Source organism: Procambarus clarkii, chromosome 60 (genome assembly GCF_040958095.1).
Source record: "Procambarus clarkii isolate CNS0578487 chromosome 60, FALCON_Pclarkii_2.0, whole genome shotgun sequence".
NCBI classification, from domain to species: domain Eukaryota; kingdom Metazoa; phylum Arthropoda; class Malacostraca; order Decapoda; family Cambaridae; genus Procambarus; species Procambarus clarkii.
In genome coordinates, this window is record NC_091209.1 from 13,599,898 (window position 1) to 13,616,609 (window position 16,712).

Consider the following 16,712-nt stretch of genomic DNA (forward strand, 5'->3'; position numbering starts at 1 on the left):
CAAACGTCAAGGCCGTCGGTACCTATCAACTGGGTGCCAAGTCGTGTGGGCATAATAGAAAATAACATTGCAGACGAAGCTGCAAAACTTGCAACTAAGGGAAGAAATGTAGACATTTACATACCACAGTCTATCACAGATTAAGAAAGTAATTAGAAACAGAGATGTACAGTGACCACAACACAGCAGTTGCAATATAATGATTTGCGGGTTGGTACAAGAATTCAACCAACTACGAACCACTTAGTTTGATGAAAGGAAGCAGTAGAACAACAGAAGTATACTTACATCGCATCAGGCTAGGATACCCATGTGCATGGGAAATAAGCTTACAGGGTCCAGAAGATGAGAGGAAATGTCAGCACTGTGCAGAAATGCCCGACAGACCACTGGAACATTATCTAACACAGTACAGAGTTACAAACCCATTAAGATATGAACTTAGATTCAACATAACAGAAGTTGTTAAACACAGGACAAAATCTTGCTGAAGCGACCATACGAGTCAAAAATACTCATATTTCACCCAAGTAAAACAGAAACTAGCAACACTTAGTGGGCCAGCCAGAGGCTTAGGGCCCACGCTGGAATATCCCTGTCAAAAAAAAAAAGCTGTGGAAACACCAGTTGTGTAATTATGGATTAGGTAATAATAAAAATAATTTTAAAATATATAAAATACATTTGATACATGATACAGTGGTGTATTGGTAGGTACACAAAATGATACGGTGGAATATTAGTAGGTACACGATGTAAGTTTTATAAAACCACTAATACGCAGAGCGTTTCCGACATATTTTAAGATAATTAAGTAATTGGAAGAGTGTAAAGTTTGTTGACTTCCTCCGCCTGCAGTGTTGTCTAGGACAGACAGCTAACAGATGTCTTAAACAGTGTGTTGCCAGAGCAATTACACACCACTCAATATGGTCAGCTTGCTGAGGTAAGGGCTCGCAGATGATAGCCTCTCTCAAAATAGGTGTTCAGAAGTTAGTGATCTTGCTGGGTTCATCCACGCGATCACGACTTCAAACTCTTCATCTAAGCAACTTTAAAACCTGTTTCACTAGTCCTTAAAGTTTTCTGACAGGAATTGATTCTGCGGATTTGGTTTAATCAGTTAAAGTAGAAGGCATTGACCCTCAATTCGTAGCCTAAGCCAAAGGTGGCTTAGGCTACGAATTGGTTAATAGAGTAGAAACATTTTTCACTTTGCTTCACTTTGATATAAGCACTATGATGACCTCACATGAGACACTTGAACTATCTTGATATAATTATCACAAACATCTTTACAATGTGTGTATGCGTTTGTATTTTAACAAATAGTTTGTAGAAATATATGTATATATGTGAATACAACGTCGTGAATAACATAATAAAACATTAAAATACATACACAAAGTTTTATTGACATTTTGCAACACTCAGTAGCACGTTCATAATGTTATTTACATAAGAAAAATAAATACTTCTACTTTTACTACAACTACCACTATTTGTATTAATATTATTATTATAAAATACGTTTAACTAATACCATATTAACAACAAAATTACAAAAATAACATTAAAATAATAACATAAATTATTGCTAACATTACGAAAGAATGCTAACAGTAACATTATAAAGTGATAACAGCAACATTGTAAAGAATGATAAGAGTGACATTATAAAGAAGATGAAATCAGCGGCTGTTACATTCCTTCTCCACAGACGTGATTTCGAGGTATGTTGAGATTCTTCCTGTGATGGTAATGAAGTACCTCAACACTGAAGTGCCTTCAGCTGGAGCTCTCTAGGGGTACCATACCATAAAGAAGGTACAAGCATGATAGGACCTGAAGGAGGCGCTGACGAAGGGGAAGTTTCTCTTAACATGGGTGTTGAGCAGCCCATTATAAGGATTTCGAGTATTGTTTGGATATAATCAGTCCAGTAAGTGTTGTCCTGAAAGCATTCGTTCTTGAGTGGGTCTGTCAACCAGGCACGAGGTCAGTGGCCAGGCTCAGTCAGCTGCCCCGGCCCGAACCGTCGTTCCTCATGTCATCGCTAATCTCACTTGTTATTCAATTTTTTTTTATGAGAAGTTTGCAATATTAGCTTAATTATTTTCAGGGCCATTCAGAGCGCGGGACGTCTTCGTCGATTTTCTTAGTAGACATGGATGTGGTTTTACTGTTTTAGTTGTAGTTGTTGTTGTTGTTGTAGTTGTAGTTATAGTTGTTGTTGTTGTTGTTGTTGTTGTGTTAGTTCCTCCAGTATTCCGCGGGTGTCTACCCGTGTACGAGGGGTTACCCTGGATGACGGGTATACCCTGGATGACGGGTGTACCCTGGTCTATGGATGCAACCTCGTCCATGGATCTACCGAAGTACACTTCACATTCATCATCACTTAGTACAACATTCTGCTCGCCATATGACTTGCGTATGATTCCAGGACAGGAGCCAGAGAGGAAACAAAAGCCAAACTTCACCACAAAGGCTATGGTCCCCATAGCCAGAGCTTTATATACGTTAAAGCAATGTTTGGCATTGTAGAAAGCGCTGCTCATACTGAAGCACGCATTGTTTTTGTGATGTGGTCTGGCCTCTGGTCTCTCGTAGTGGTAGCCGTCGATGCTTCTACTATCTGTGGTGTTGTATCTGCGTGGTGGATAATATTGTCTGTGGTTAGTTATGTTGTCAAAATCTTGAACATATACGAATCTATGCATCCCATGTCTGTGTCCTCAGCAACATTCTGAGTTGAGAGGGTAAGAAGTTCTCTTTCGATTAATCCTAATTATTGAAAATTCATTAGCGTATGCATTTAATAGAACTAATGAATTACTTATATCAAGAAAACTCACAATTTCATTTATATTTAAATGGAAATATTTTTATAAATTTCAATACGTTCAATGTTAAGAACTACTGTCCTCATATGGGTGTGGGTTATATATGTGTGAACGTGGATATTTACCTGTGTCTTCGGAAAGTGAAATCTAGCTCTAAGGAGCTAGGTCATAGGACTGTAAATGGTGTGTTCGTTCCTCCCCTTTCTTAAGTGGCGTGCATTTTCTGTTGGTTCTGTCCATTTCCGGACAGTTTATCTCCCATTGAACTGGCATAATGAAGTTTCTCACCTTTCCGTAATCCCCCCCTCATATAGTTTTGTGCCATTAAAGATCCGCTATCCACACTACATCCCTTTTTTTTAGTTCCAATATGTAGTCAAACACCATTATGTGATGATCTACAACCATCACTGGCTCTCCGAGATGCTTTATATTATAATCTTAGATAGGGTATCTGGCGATGCCCGATTCAACCCGGTGCGTCAACCTAAATCATTAAAAAAAATGATGAGAATAAGGATAATAATTGGGAAGGTATGTTCCTGTGAGGCAGCACCAACTTAGGTCAACACATCCTGCAACACAGCTGAGATTGGTCTCTGAACCACTTTTTTCATTGACGTCATCAACATTTCTCTCTAAGGGCAAACTATGATGAGTATAATATGTTTTTTAATTTGCCAACATCAGTGCATAATGTATTATGATATAGAAAGAAAAAAATTGTCTTGAACTTCGTTTTTCACCGGGTCAAGCCGATGCCAGAGTCGCCACCAACTTCATGGAGGTCAGTATGGGAACTGTCTTCCTTTCTAAAGGATCCCCCACACCTTACTCCTCTCCTTCACTTGGCTCTTCATCCATGTTCCTCCTGCATCCTTGGGGACCCATGTATAACTTTTTGTTGATCATATCCATTACGGGCTATTCATGCCCGTGCCTCCTCTTGGATTGCTTAATCTTCATTAATCAGTCGATCATATCCAGTGAAGTGCACTGTGCTGCCTGCATAAACCTAACAGTGTCTTGGACAACAGTTTGATTGTTTTCCCATACTTTTGGACTTTAACTAATTCTGTCATTTGTTTTCCCTTCTTTTCCTTGGTTTATTATTATATATTTCCTTCATCTTCTCGTGCCTCTCTATTGTTGCGCGTTGTTTGTTTCCCTTTGTTTCCTTATTTTTATTATCTTCATACACTTTGTTAACCTCTGTAATTTAAATTACCTGTTATCTCTAGAGTTTCCTCATTGCTGCTGCAGCTACTCTATATTCTCTTTCTCACTTCAAATACACCCAATCAATGTATGCGTTTCAGAGTCTGTCATACCTGGTGTCAGTACTGTTGTCATTATCGCGAGGCCAGTAAGACTGGAGGAACTCCAGATACAACCCCACCATGCTATCTTCTGCTGCTGTGACTGCCTCTTTCCCTTCCTCGCCGCCCGCCATCACAGACACCAGCGTCACCCCAACCACCGCCAGGAACCACAGCTTCTGCAACAGTAATAATAGACACGCCTTTTGTTGACCGCTGTGACCAGCTGACCCTCCAACCCGTTCTCGCAAATTCGTAAAGTCAATATTGACTTATTAACTACGTGCATAGGTGATATACTAAACATAATAGATACCCCTAAAAAGATTCATAGAAAACACCGACCTTACCTAACCTTGTTAGTATCTTAAGATAAGCATCTTGTTGCTTCGTAATTACAATTATTACTTAACCTATACCTATTATAGGTTAGGTAATAATTGTAATTACGAAGCAATAAGATGCTTATCTTAAGATACTAACAAGGTTAGGTAAGGTCGGTGTTTTCTATGAATCTTTTTAAGGGTACCTATTATGTTAAGTATGTCACCTATGCACATATTTAATAAGTCAATATTGACTTATTAAATTTGCGAGAACGGGTTGGACCCTCGTGCCAGGCAGCTGGGGGAGACATTTGATCAGCTGCATAGCCTAAGCTACTCTATCCCTTTGAGATGTATTTTTTTCTTGTCTCAATAAACATACTTGAACTTGATCAGCTGCTGGCCACTGTACAAATCACATATCTCCTAACGTGCCAATTTGCTTGTAAGAATTCTTTCTTTTACATTCTTTAAAAATTTCGTTTCATGTAATAATGAAAAATTTAAACTTGAAAATATTGTTTTATGAAACGTGCAATTATTTAATCAATTATATATTATTATCTGGCTATTTTTCTTGATTTTCTCTCACAAACAAAAATTATCATTGTAACCTTAATTATAATAAGTAAAATGTACAAATAGTAATATAAAGGTATCGTACCATATTGGCGATATTTTATAAACAGGCTCACTCAAACCACCAGCTGGTAATGTGTCAAATAACAGTTCCCAAGTGGGAGTGTTGGGGCTGGTGAAGTCTGCAGGTGATGGCGAAGGTCCGGCAGTGTTCCCCAGACTTGTGTGTCTGCTGGTGTTGACGGCTGGCTGGCTGGCTTATATGAGGCCGCCCCCATCACTGGCAATGTCCTGCTTTCACTGTGATCAGGGAAGAAACCTCAAGAAATGGGCGGCCAGTGCGAGGTGAGAATTAAAAAAAAAAAAAAAAATTGTTGACCATTGCGGTTCATAGAATTAGCCAAAGCCTCCTGAAATTCTGCGGGAGGAGATATAGTATATTTGCGAACTATAATATTTATACTGAATAAAGAACGTGAGAAAAACATCTTATACATGCAAAGTCTATCCCTCAGTATAAAGTCGAAGTACTGATGGCCATATACATCAGGTGAGGTATATGGCCATCATATTTTAACTAGTAATGAACGAGGCTAGGCTATGTAATATGGTGTTCACATAGCCTTCCCGGCTTGGTGCCTTCTTTGATAATTACTTACTTAGGCTATGTAATGAGAGCTCACGATGAGGTGCTCCCCTGCATTACCGCCGCCCTACACTATAAATCAAATAAGCATCTACTGGTGTCTATCTAAATGACATTTCTTTTGGGGGGTAGCGCGGAAGTCGTTTTTACAAGGGTGAGATTCTTAATTTCGGCAACTCAATTACTCTGGGTGTTGTCAGGCTGGCAGTGGTCGTAGCATTTATTGACACATATCCCTTGGGCAGGGCTCCCAATTATTTTGTCTCTTGATTTAATATCTAGACAATATCCACTTTTATTATGACTATGGTACATTTATTAACTAATTTAATTATTTATTAGTTATGATAGTTATTATGCATTTTTGTGGTTAGAGATACAGAAATAATTTGCTCTATATACCAACAGGTTCCAAACTGGTAAGCATTTACCCAGGTGTATCCTAAATCTAAACATCCATTTTTTTATTTTTTAATTTATGTATACAAGTTAATACCTTTTTTCATATCCCTATATGGAGTCAGCTGAGTAACGAGTTACTTGACTTGAACCTGGGTGAAGGTATCAGGTAGAAATTCGTGCAAAACAAGTGTCCCAAAAATCTATATAAAAAAAGTACGGAATATAGTAAATAGGATGCTGGGATTTACTTCCAGAAGCTTTACCAATGAGACATCAAATGTTATTTTTCAGCTTCAACTTCTTGATATTGAATTGCAGCAGTGTTCTGTAAAAATAATTTACGGCTTCATCGGGGTGGCGATTCCATGGGTTTATATATACAATTCTGATATTCTTGTAACGCTACTAGCATGCATAGCGTTTCAGGCAGGTCTTTAATCATAATTTTCCCTGGAATAATATAGTATATTCTTATATTATATTATTCCCTGGAATAGTATAGTATAGTATAGTATAGTATAGTATAGTATAGTATAGTATGGTATTAGAATGACTTTACTTGTAGGAATGTCCACACTCGCCGACCTCACTTCGTAGTCTAAGCCACCTTTGGCTTATGCTACGAATTGGTTAATAGAGTAGAAACATTCTCACTTGGCTTCACTTTGATACAAGCACTATGATGACCTCACATGAGACATACTTGAACTATCAAGATGGAATTATCACAAACATCTTTGTAATGTGTGTACGTGTTAGTATTTCAACAAGTAGTTTGTAGAAATATATATGTATATAAGTGAATACTAAAACGTCGTGAATAACATAATAAAACATTAAAATACATACACAAAGTTTTACTGACATTTTGCAACACAGTAGCAAGTTAATAATTAAATAATTAATTATTAATAATATTAATTATTAATTAATAATTAAACACGGTGTCTACCCGTGTACGAGGGGTTACCCTGGATGACGGGTGTACCCTGGATGACGGGTGTACCCTGGTCTATGGATGCAACCTGGTCCATGGATCTACCAAAGTACACTTCACATTCATCATCACTTATGCCACCTAGTACAACATTCTGCTCGCCATTCGAGGACAGGGGCCAGAGAGGAAACAAAAGTTGATAACGTTATTTACATCAAAAAATACTTCTACTTTTACTGCAACTACCACTATTTGTATTAATATTATTATTGTAAAATACGTTTAACTAGTACCATATTAAAAACAAAATTACAAAAATAACATTAAAATAATAACATAAATTATTGAAATAATAACATAAATAATAACAAATTAATAACTAACATAACGCAGAATGCGAACAATAACATTATAAAGTGATAACAGCAACATTGTAAAGAATGATAAGAGTAACATTATAATGAAGATGAAATCAGCGGCTGTTACATTCCTTCTCCACAGTCGTGATTTAGAGGTATGTTGAGGTTTTTCCTGTGATGGCAATAAAGTACTTCCGCACGGAAGTACCTCCAGCTGGAGCTCTCCAGGGGTACCATACAATAAAGAAGGTACACCCATGATAGGACCTGAAGGAGGCGCTAACGAAGGGGAAGTTTCTCTTAACATGGGTGTTGAGGAGTCCATTATAAGGATTTCGAGAATTGTTTCGGTATAATCAGTCCAGTAAGGAGAGTAACAAGTATTGACCTGAAAGCATTAGTTCTTGAGTGGGTCTGTTAACCAGGCACGAGGTCAGTGGCCAGGTTTAGTCAGCTGCCCCGGCTCGAACCGTCGTTCCTTATGCCATCGCTAATCTCACTTATTATTCAACAATTTTTATGAGAAGTTTTCAATATTAGCTTAATTATTTTCAGGGCCATTCAGAGCGCGGGACGTCTTCGTCGATCTTCTTAGTAGACATGGATGTGGTTTTACTGTTGTAGTTGTAGTTGTTGTTGTTGTTGTTGTTGTTGTTGTAGTTGTTACAGTTTCTCCAGTATTCCGCGGGTGTCTACCCGTGTACGAGGGGTTACCCTGGATAACGGGTGTACCCTGGATGACGGGTGTACCCTGGTCTATGGATGCAACCTCGTCCATGGATCTACCGAAGTACTCTTCACATTCATCATCACTTATGCCACCTGGTATAACGTTATTAACGATGAGAAGTAGGCTTTCATTCTGCTCGCCATATGACTTGCGTATGATTCCAGGACAGGAGCCAGAGAGGAAACAAAAGCCAAACTTCACCACAAAGGCTATGGTCCCCATAGCCAGAGCTTTATATACATTAAAGCAATGTTTGGCATTGTAGAAAGCGCTGCTCATACTGAAGCACGCCTTGTTTTTGTGATGTGGTCTGGCCTCTGGTCTCTCGTAGTGGTAGCCGTCGATGCTTCTACTATCTGTGGTGTTGTATCTGCGTGGTGGATAATATTGTGTGTGGTTAGTTATGTTGTCATAATCTTGAACATATACTAATCTATGCAACCTTTGTCTTTGTCCTCAGCTGAGAAGCTGAGAGAGCTGAGAAGACAAGATCTTCTCTTTCAGTGAATAGTAAGTACCTGTATTATTGAAAAATTCATTATCACATACATTTAATAGAACTAATGAATTATTTATACCAAGAATACTCACAATTTCATTTATATTTAAATGGAAATATTTTTATAAATTTCAATACGTTCAATGTCAAGAACTACTGTCCTCATATAGGTGTGGGTTATATATGTGTGAACGTGGATATTTACCTGTGTGTTCGGAAAGTGAAATCTAGCTCTAAGGAGCTAGGTCATAGGACTGTAAATGGTGTGTTCGTTCCTCCCTTTTCTTGAGTGGCGTGCATTTTCTGTTGGTTCTGTCCATTTCCGGACACTGTTTATCTCCCATTGAACTGGCATAATGAAGTTTCTCACCTTTCCGTAATCCCCCCCCCCCCCTCATATAGTTTTGGGCCATTAAAGATCCGCTATCCACACTACATCATTTTTATTTAGTTCCAATACGTAGTCAAACATCATTATGTGATGATCACTGGCTCTCCGAGATGCTTCATATGTCGATACCCTATCCTAGATAGATACCCTATCTTAGATAGGGTATCTGGCGATGCCCGATTCAACCTAAATCATTAAAAAGAAGATATGAGAATAAGGATAATAATTGGGAAGGTGTGTTCCTGTGAGGCAGCTCCAACTTAGATCAACACATCCTGTAACGCAGCTGAGATTGGTCTCTGAACCACTATTTTCATTGACGTCATCAACATTTCTTTCTAAGGGCAAACTATGATGATTATAATATATTTTTTAATTTGCCAACATCAGTGCATAAATACCCGAAACGCTTTGCTTACTAGTGGCTTTAGGTATTGTATGTACTAGCTCTTTCTTTAAATCCAACATTATGTTTTGTAACTCATCTGCAATATATGTACCTTTACCTGAATAAAGAATCTGAATCTGAATTATGATATAGAAAGAAAAACAATTGTCTTGAATTTCGTTTTTCACCGGGTCAAGCCGATGCCAGAGTCGCCACCAACTTCATGGAGGTCAGTATGGGAACTGTCTTCCTTTCTAAAGGATCCCCCACACCTCACTCCTCTCCTTCACTTGGCTCTCCATCCATGTCCCTCCTGCATCCTTGGTGACTTATGTATAACTTTTTGTTGATTATGTCCATTACGGGTTATTCGTGTCCGTGCCTCCTCTTGGGTTGCTTAATCTTCATTAATCAGTCGATCATGTCCAGTGAAGTGCACTGTACTGCCTGCATAAACCTAACAGTATCTAGGACATCAGTTTGATTGTTTTCCCATACTTTTGGACTTTAACTAATTCTGCCATTTGTTTTCCCTTCTTTTCCTTGGTTTATTATTATATATTTCCTTCATCTTCTCGTGCATCTCTCTTGTTACGCGTTGTTTGTTTCCCTCGTTTCCTTATTTTTATTATCTTCATACACTTTGTTAACCTCTGTAATTTAAATTACCTCTGTTATCTCTAGAGTTTCCTCATTGCTGCTGCAGCTACTCTATATTCTCTTTCTCACTTCAAATACACCCAATCAATGTGTGTGTTTCAGAGTCTGTCATACCTGGTGTCAGTACTGTTGTCATTATCGCGAGGCCAGTAAGACTGGAGGAACTCCAGATACAACCCCACCATGCCATCTTCTGCTGCTGTGACTGCCTCTTTCCCTTCCTCGTCGCCCGCCATCACAGACACCAGCGTCACCCCAACCACCGCCAGGAACCACAGCTTCTGCAACAGTAATAATATACACGCCTTTTGTTGACCGCTGTGACCAGCTGACCCTCGTGCCAGGCAGCTGGGGGAGACATTTGATCAGCTGCTGGCCACTGTATAAGTCATATCTCAGAACGTGCCAATTTGCTTGTAAGAATTGTTTGTTTTACATTCTTTAGAAATTTCGTTTCATGCAATAATGACAAATTTAAACTTGAAAATATTGTTTTATGAAACATGCAATTATTTAATCAATTATATATATTGTTATCTGACTATTTTTTTCTCTTACAAACAAAAAATTTAATTTTAACTCTAATTATAATAAGCAAGATGTACAAATAGTAATAGAAAGGTATCGTACCATAACTGGTGATCTTTTATAAACAGGCTCACTCAAACCACCAGCCGGTAATGCGACATATGAATTCCCAAGTGGGAGTGTTGGGGCTGGTGAAGTCTGCAGGTGATGGCGAAGGTCCGGCAGTGTTCCCCAGACTTGTGTGTCTGCTGGTGTTGACGGCTGGCTGTCTGTCTTATATGACGCCGCCCCCATCACTGTCAGTCTCCTGCTTTCACTGTGACGAGGGGAAGAAGCGTCAAGAAATGGGCGGTCAGTGCGAGGTGAGCATTGTTGACCATTGTGGTCCATAGAATTAGCCAAACCCTGCTGAAATTCTGCGGGAGGAAATATAGCATATTTGCGAACTATAATACTGATACTGAATAAAGAACGTGAGAAAAACATAGTTTTACTAGAAAATATAACAAAATGAGACCAAAATTGGTGGTTAGTGAGTGCCATTAAAATCAGCGAGGCACTCAAATTCTCGACTTTTATGGCCGCCAACCACCACTCACTTCAACTGGTGTTATTTTGTTATAAAAGGAGAATTTTCTAAGTAAAATTAAGTTTTTCCCGTTCTACATGCAACACTAACATTACTACATAGCAAGCAAGCATGTTTGATTGATTCTCTACATACGCAATTGAAGGAGGCTTTGGTTAATCCATTGGACCCTCCCCCCCCCAAAGTTGTCTGTATATGTTAAGTCTATCTTTCAGTATAAAGTCGAAGCACTCTTAACATCAGGTGAGGTATCTCCATCATATTTTAACAAGTAATGAATGAGGCTAGGCTATGTAATATGGTGCTACATAGCCTTCCCGACTTGGTGCCTTCGTTGATAATTACTTAATTAGGCTATGTAATGAGAGCTCACGATGAGGTGCTCCCCTGCATTACCGCCGCTCTATAATATAAATCAAATAAGCATCTGCTGGTATCCATCTACAAGGTGAGATTCTTAGTTTTGGCAACTCAATTACTCTGGGTGTTGTCAGACTGGCGGCAGTCGTGGCATTTATTGACACATAATCCTTGGGCAGGGCTCCCAATTATCTTGTCTCTGACTTAATATCTACACAATGTCCACTTTTATTATGACTATTGTACATTTATTAATTAATTTAATTATTTATTAGTTATGATAGTTATTATGCATCTTTGTTGTTAATAATGATTAGTGGTTAGAGATACGGAAATATTTTGCTCTTCAAACCAACAAACCTGTTTCTAAACTAGTAAGCATTTACCCAGGTGTATCCTAAATCTAAACATCCATTTTTTTCATTTTTTATTTTATATATACAGGTTAATACCTTTTATCATATCCCTATATGGTGTCAGCTGAGTAGCGAATTTGTGGCAGATAATCGTACAAAACATGTGTCCAAAAAATCTATACAGAAATGTATGGAATATAGTAAATAGGATACTGGGATTTACTTCCAGAAGCGTTAGTAATGAAACATCAGATGTTATCATTCAGCTTCAACTTCTTGATATTGAATTGCAGCAGTTTTGTAATTTACGGCTTCGTCGGGGTGGCGATTCCATGGGTGTATATATACAATTCTTATACACTCGTAAAGCTACTAGCATGCATAGGGTTTCGGGCAGCTTTAAATCCCCCAAATCCCCCCAAATCGTTTAACAACAAGGTACCGATTCGCCTCTGGGTGAACAGTGGCGTACAGTTAAGGATTGGCGCCTAGTCAATCCTCCCCGGCGTGGATACGAACCCAGGCCAAATTAGTCGCGAAGCGCGGGGGCAAGTGTTTTACCACTGCGTCACAGGGACTGCAAACCTATGGGTAACGAACAGCCAAAAAATGGAGCAACGTCTCACACACTTCAGTATGGACCAAGTGAACTATCAGGAGAAAGCGCCAAGCCATTATGACTATATAGCACTGGGAAGGGGTCAGGTTAAGGATTTGGGATGGGACGGAGAGGAATGGAATGGTACCCAACAACTTGGACGGTCGGGGATTGAACGCTGACCTGCATAAAGCGAGACCGTCGCTCTACCGTCCAGGCAAAGTGGTTGGGGCGATATGGACCAAGCACACAAGGCTAGTAATGCACACAGCCCGCCTCTTACACCAATAATTACCCAAAGACATATGCTTGTAATTTTCACCAATGTGCTATTTCCGTCATGATTCGCACCTGCGCGTGACGCAAATCATAGTACGGGACCATCTGTAGGAAAAAAAAGTGTTCCGTGCCAGAATTCGTATAGAAATATTCGAGATGGTTTTGTTCAATCATAAACATGTTCAATCATAGTTTCTTTGATGCGCTCCAGATTCTGCTCTGAATAATTGTTGACGTCATCAAGATGACGCCCATCCATAAATTTTTAAATTGTTCTATATCCGTTAAGTTTTGTGGGAGTTTAATGTAATATAACTAATTTTAATAGAAATTTGTTTGTACAATATAAAAGGTTATTACCAACATTTGGTTGTAATTTGCGGTTTCTGAGATAATGGGCTATGAAAATACATTTTATCTTAATTTCTTTACTTTAAAGTGGTATATAGCGGCGCCACTACCAACACGAGCAGAGACTGGGAGGTTATCTTGAGATGATTTCGGGGCTTTATTGTCCCCGCGGCCCGGTCCTCGACCAGGCCTCCGCCCCCAGGAAGCAGCCCGTGACAGCTGACTAACACCCAGGTACCTATTTTACAGCTAGGTAACAGGGGCATAGGGTGAAAGAAACTCTGCCCATTGTTTCTCGCTGGCATTGTTTCTTGTTGGCGCCTGGGATCGAACCTAGGACCACAGGATCACAAGTCCAGCGTGCTGTCCGCTCGGCCGACCGGCTCCCGACCAGCTCCTGGAGCACAAATGGAGACCACCTGGGCCAGACAACGACACCTACCATCAATCCGCTTGAAAAACATTGTTGCAGTTGTTGATGGTTTGGCAGAACTCCAAGCTTTACATAAATCAAAAGACACTAACACCTGCATAGATCTAGCTGAAGCATTTACAAGTAAAAGCCAAGATAAATACTGGAAATATGATGAAATACACTTAGCTTTGACAGTTATATGAAAACTAATAATGAGCATCATATGACAAAAGAGACTAAAAGAGGCTGCACTAATTCAGTTTAATATTAATGATAGCACAGGCATTGAAATTAACACAATGAGAAAGTTGTTGCCTCACACTCAAACCAAAGAAGAATTATCAGATATCTTTCTCAAAAAGTCATTAACCACGCAAGGGAGAAAATAAAGATTTTATAGCAGCATGATGTACAGAAGTGGTTTCTTCTGGTGATTTGGAATGTTTTAGAAGTACACAGGAAGAAGCTTATACAAAGATGATTCTTCATGCTGTAAATGCAAAAGAAAGAGGAGCAGCAAGACTTTTTTTTTTGTCTTTACCCAATAATTGACGTTCTGGTGCGTGCTGTCAGAGGATGGCACCAACTCCCGGCACAATCTTTCTTTATAACCAACAAAAGAACAATAATTTCAATTGCAGAAATATTCTCGTCACTAGGCACCTTACGATGATTAAGATCTTTACTGACAAAATTACATACAATAAATAACTAGGCGTCATAAAGGCTTCTGCACTGCCTGCTTTTCATGCTCTGTCAGGCTGCAACATAGCCGCTGCCTTGGCCGGGAAAGAAAAGCTCTCTTACTGGAAAGTATGTAACTGAAGAAATCTTAGAGACACTTACAACTCATGGATCAATAAAGTAATTATCAAAAGAAAGCGCCAAGCCTCTTGATACAAATAAAGGCACTTCTGATTGGGTAGTAGAGGAGTTTGAGGTATTTATCTACCAAGTCTTCAAGCCAGGAATAAGTGTGACAAAACTTGCATGCAGATCGTCGATGATTTTTTTTTATTCCGAAGAAGCAGATTGCCTGGGGTAAAACTATCACCTAAAAAAAAGTGCTGTGTTATCTTCACTTAGGAGAGTGATCTGCCAGGTCATGATGTGTTTGTTGTTTTCATCATTGATTCAGTTTATTACTGTGAGTGAGTTTTATTAGTATTAGTTAAATTTTCTTGATAAATAGGATTTTCTTGTAGAATTAAGGTAAGGAAATTAAGAATAAATATTTACATGGCCCTTTATCTCAGAAACCACAAGTTATATTTAAAAGTTAGTAACAATCTTTTCTGTTGTACATAAAATCTTTTAAAGTGACCAATGTTTTATTAAAAACAGACACAAATTAACGGCTATAGTAAAATTAACAAAATATGGATGGGCGCCATCTTGAAGACGCCATCATAAGTATACTCAGCGGAATCTGGAGTGTCACCATAGAAACTATTCATTGCAGTAGTTCATCATTGCATAGAAACATCCCCAACATTTTATCAAGAATTATGCCTTGGAATTACATATACTGCCCCACTGTTATTCCTTATCTGGGCATAAGGGCACCCTTGGGTACCCATTCTTTCGCTCTTCTATGGGGAGTTGACTTAGAGAGGATTGAGTATGGGGTTGAGATGCTGTTGGGGAATATACTGTATATATATATATATATATATATATATATATATATATATGTATATATATATATTATATATATAATATATATATACAAAGATGTATAAATATATATATACAAAGATATATATATATATATATATATATATATATCCAGGCCCCCCTCCCAGACCGGGCCAGCGCGCAGCCTCCCAACCCCCACCCACCACCTCCACGAGCCCACCCACCCCAGACATCTGCCCAGACATGACGCATAGTATAGGGGACAACCTCGTCCCCCCCAGCCAGGAGGGAGAGACAAATACTCCAGTGCAAGGTGACATTCACTTTACCTAAGGGGATGGCAGAAGAAGCCGCTACCAGCCAGCTCACCCCTCCCGAAGCCAATCAAAGGAGAGGCACATGCAGTGGTTGTGGGAACATCGTCAGCATCAACTCTGTCTCCAGAGTCATACGCCAGCATGGTGACTGTCCTGGGTCAGGGAGGCCTCCCGTGGGAGGAGGCAGCACTCAGGAGCCTGTTGCACCAGTACAAATCGCAACAGATTACGTTGCAACAGACGACCTGCTAGAGGCAATTAAAGCAACGTCAACCAGGACACTCACCCACATCCCAAAGGCCTCTCGCCCTTTTGCTGCAGGGAAATACACGGACCTCATCGCAAAAGTCAACAGAGGGTCAAATAACCTTGTTGCACCTGATACCATCAAAGCCTGGCACAATCTGTTACTTTTTGGCAATGCATGCTTAGGTGTACCAGACAGAGGAGGCAAGACACTGGCCTCATCCGTCAATAAAGCAATTAGGGATTTTCCGAGGGCTGACAACCTAGTCCGCCTCCCCAAACACACCAAACACCGCCGAGGCAGACCAAGTACGACAACCAGCGACAACAGAAAATTAGGTGCCCAAGTCAGCAAGAAAATTGAAGAGGGCAATACAGTCGGGGCACTCAGGTTAATCACAAGTGAGGACAAAATTTTGCCCAGGGATGAAACCACAGCCCAAGCACTGAGAGAAAAACACCCCGTCAGGGCCGTAGGTGGACCTCCCCCACAGGTCAGGCTCGCCCCTAATCAGGAACCTCTCGTCCTCCGGGAGTCAGAGGTTTATAAAGCTATCGTTTCATTTCCCCCGGGCTCCTCAGGAGGCTACACAGGGGTAAGACCTCAACATGTGAAGGAAATGGTGAACCCTGTTCTTGGCCCAGCTGCAGAAGCGCTCCTGACAGAAATCACAACGTTTGTCAACAACTGCCTCGCCGGGTTAATCCCTGATGAAATCAAACCATTCTTCTTTGGTGCATCCCTATGTGCCCTCAAAAAGAAGGGGGGAGGAATCAGACCCATTGCCGTTGGTAATACCCTTCGCCGCCTAGTTGCAAGGGCTGCTGTCAGAAGTATCCGAACGGAAGCAGCCACCATGCTGCAACCCAACCAGCTGGGGTTTGGAGTCCCCCAAGGCTGTGAAGCAGCGGCTCATGCTGCACGAGCCTACATTAGCTCTCTTACTGAAGAC

General features: G+C 39.9%; 2 protein-coding genes across 2 annotated transcripts in view; one reads left to right on the plus strand and one right to left on the minus strand.

Annotated features, from left to right (window-relative positions):
- Positions 1-7,104: 7,104 nt before the first annotated feature.
- LOC138353969 (uncharacterized) lies at positions 7,105-10,904 on the minus strand. The gene is made up of 3 exons (XM_069307535.1): positions 10,713-10,904; positions 10,197-10,363; positions 7,105-8,514 (listed from the first exon to the last, which is right to left on the minus strand). Exons 1-3 carry the CDS (start codon positions 10,902-10,904, stop codon positions 7,956-7,958), a joined length of 918 nt encoding a protein of 305 aa, XP_069163636.1. The 3' UTR covers positions 7,105-7,955.
- Positions 10,835-16,712, plus strand: part of LOC123767033 (cytochrome P450 2L1) — a 57,900-nt gene continuing 52,022 nt past the window's right edge. Inside the window, exon 1 of the mRNA XM_069307530.1 lies at positions 10,835-10,972. The gene's annotated coding sequence lies outside the window, so the exon portion shown is untranslated. The remainder of the gene's footprint in view (positions 10,973-16,712) is intronic.

Bases quoted from the DNA above. Each gene is read 5' to 3' on its own strand.
- LOC138353969 (XM_069307535.1), bottom strand. From the start codon at position 10,904: ATGGGGGCGGCGTCATATAAGACAGACAGCCAGCCGTCAACACCAGCA. The intron at 10,364-10,712 runs GTACGATACCTT...TTACTGTTGCAG, and splicing joins ATAAAAGATCACCAGTTATG to AAGCTGTGGTTCCTGGCGGT. The intron at 8,515-10,196 runs GTATGACAGACT...TCCACCACGCAG, and splicing joins GACAACAGTACTGACACCAG to ATACAACACCACAGATAGTA.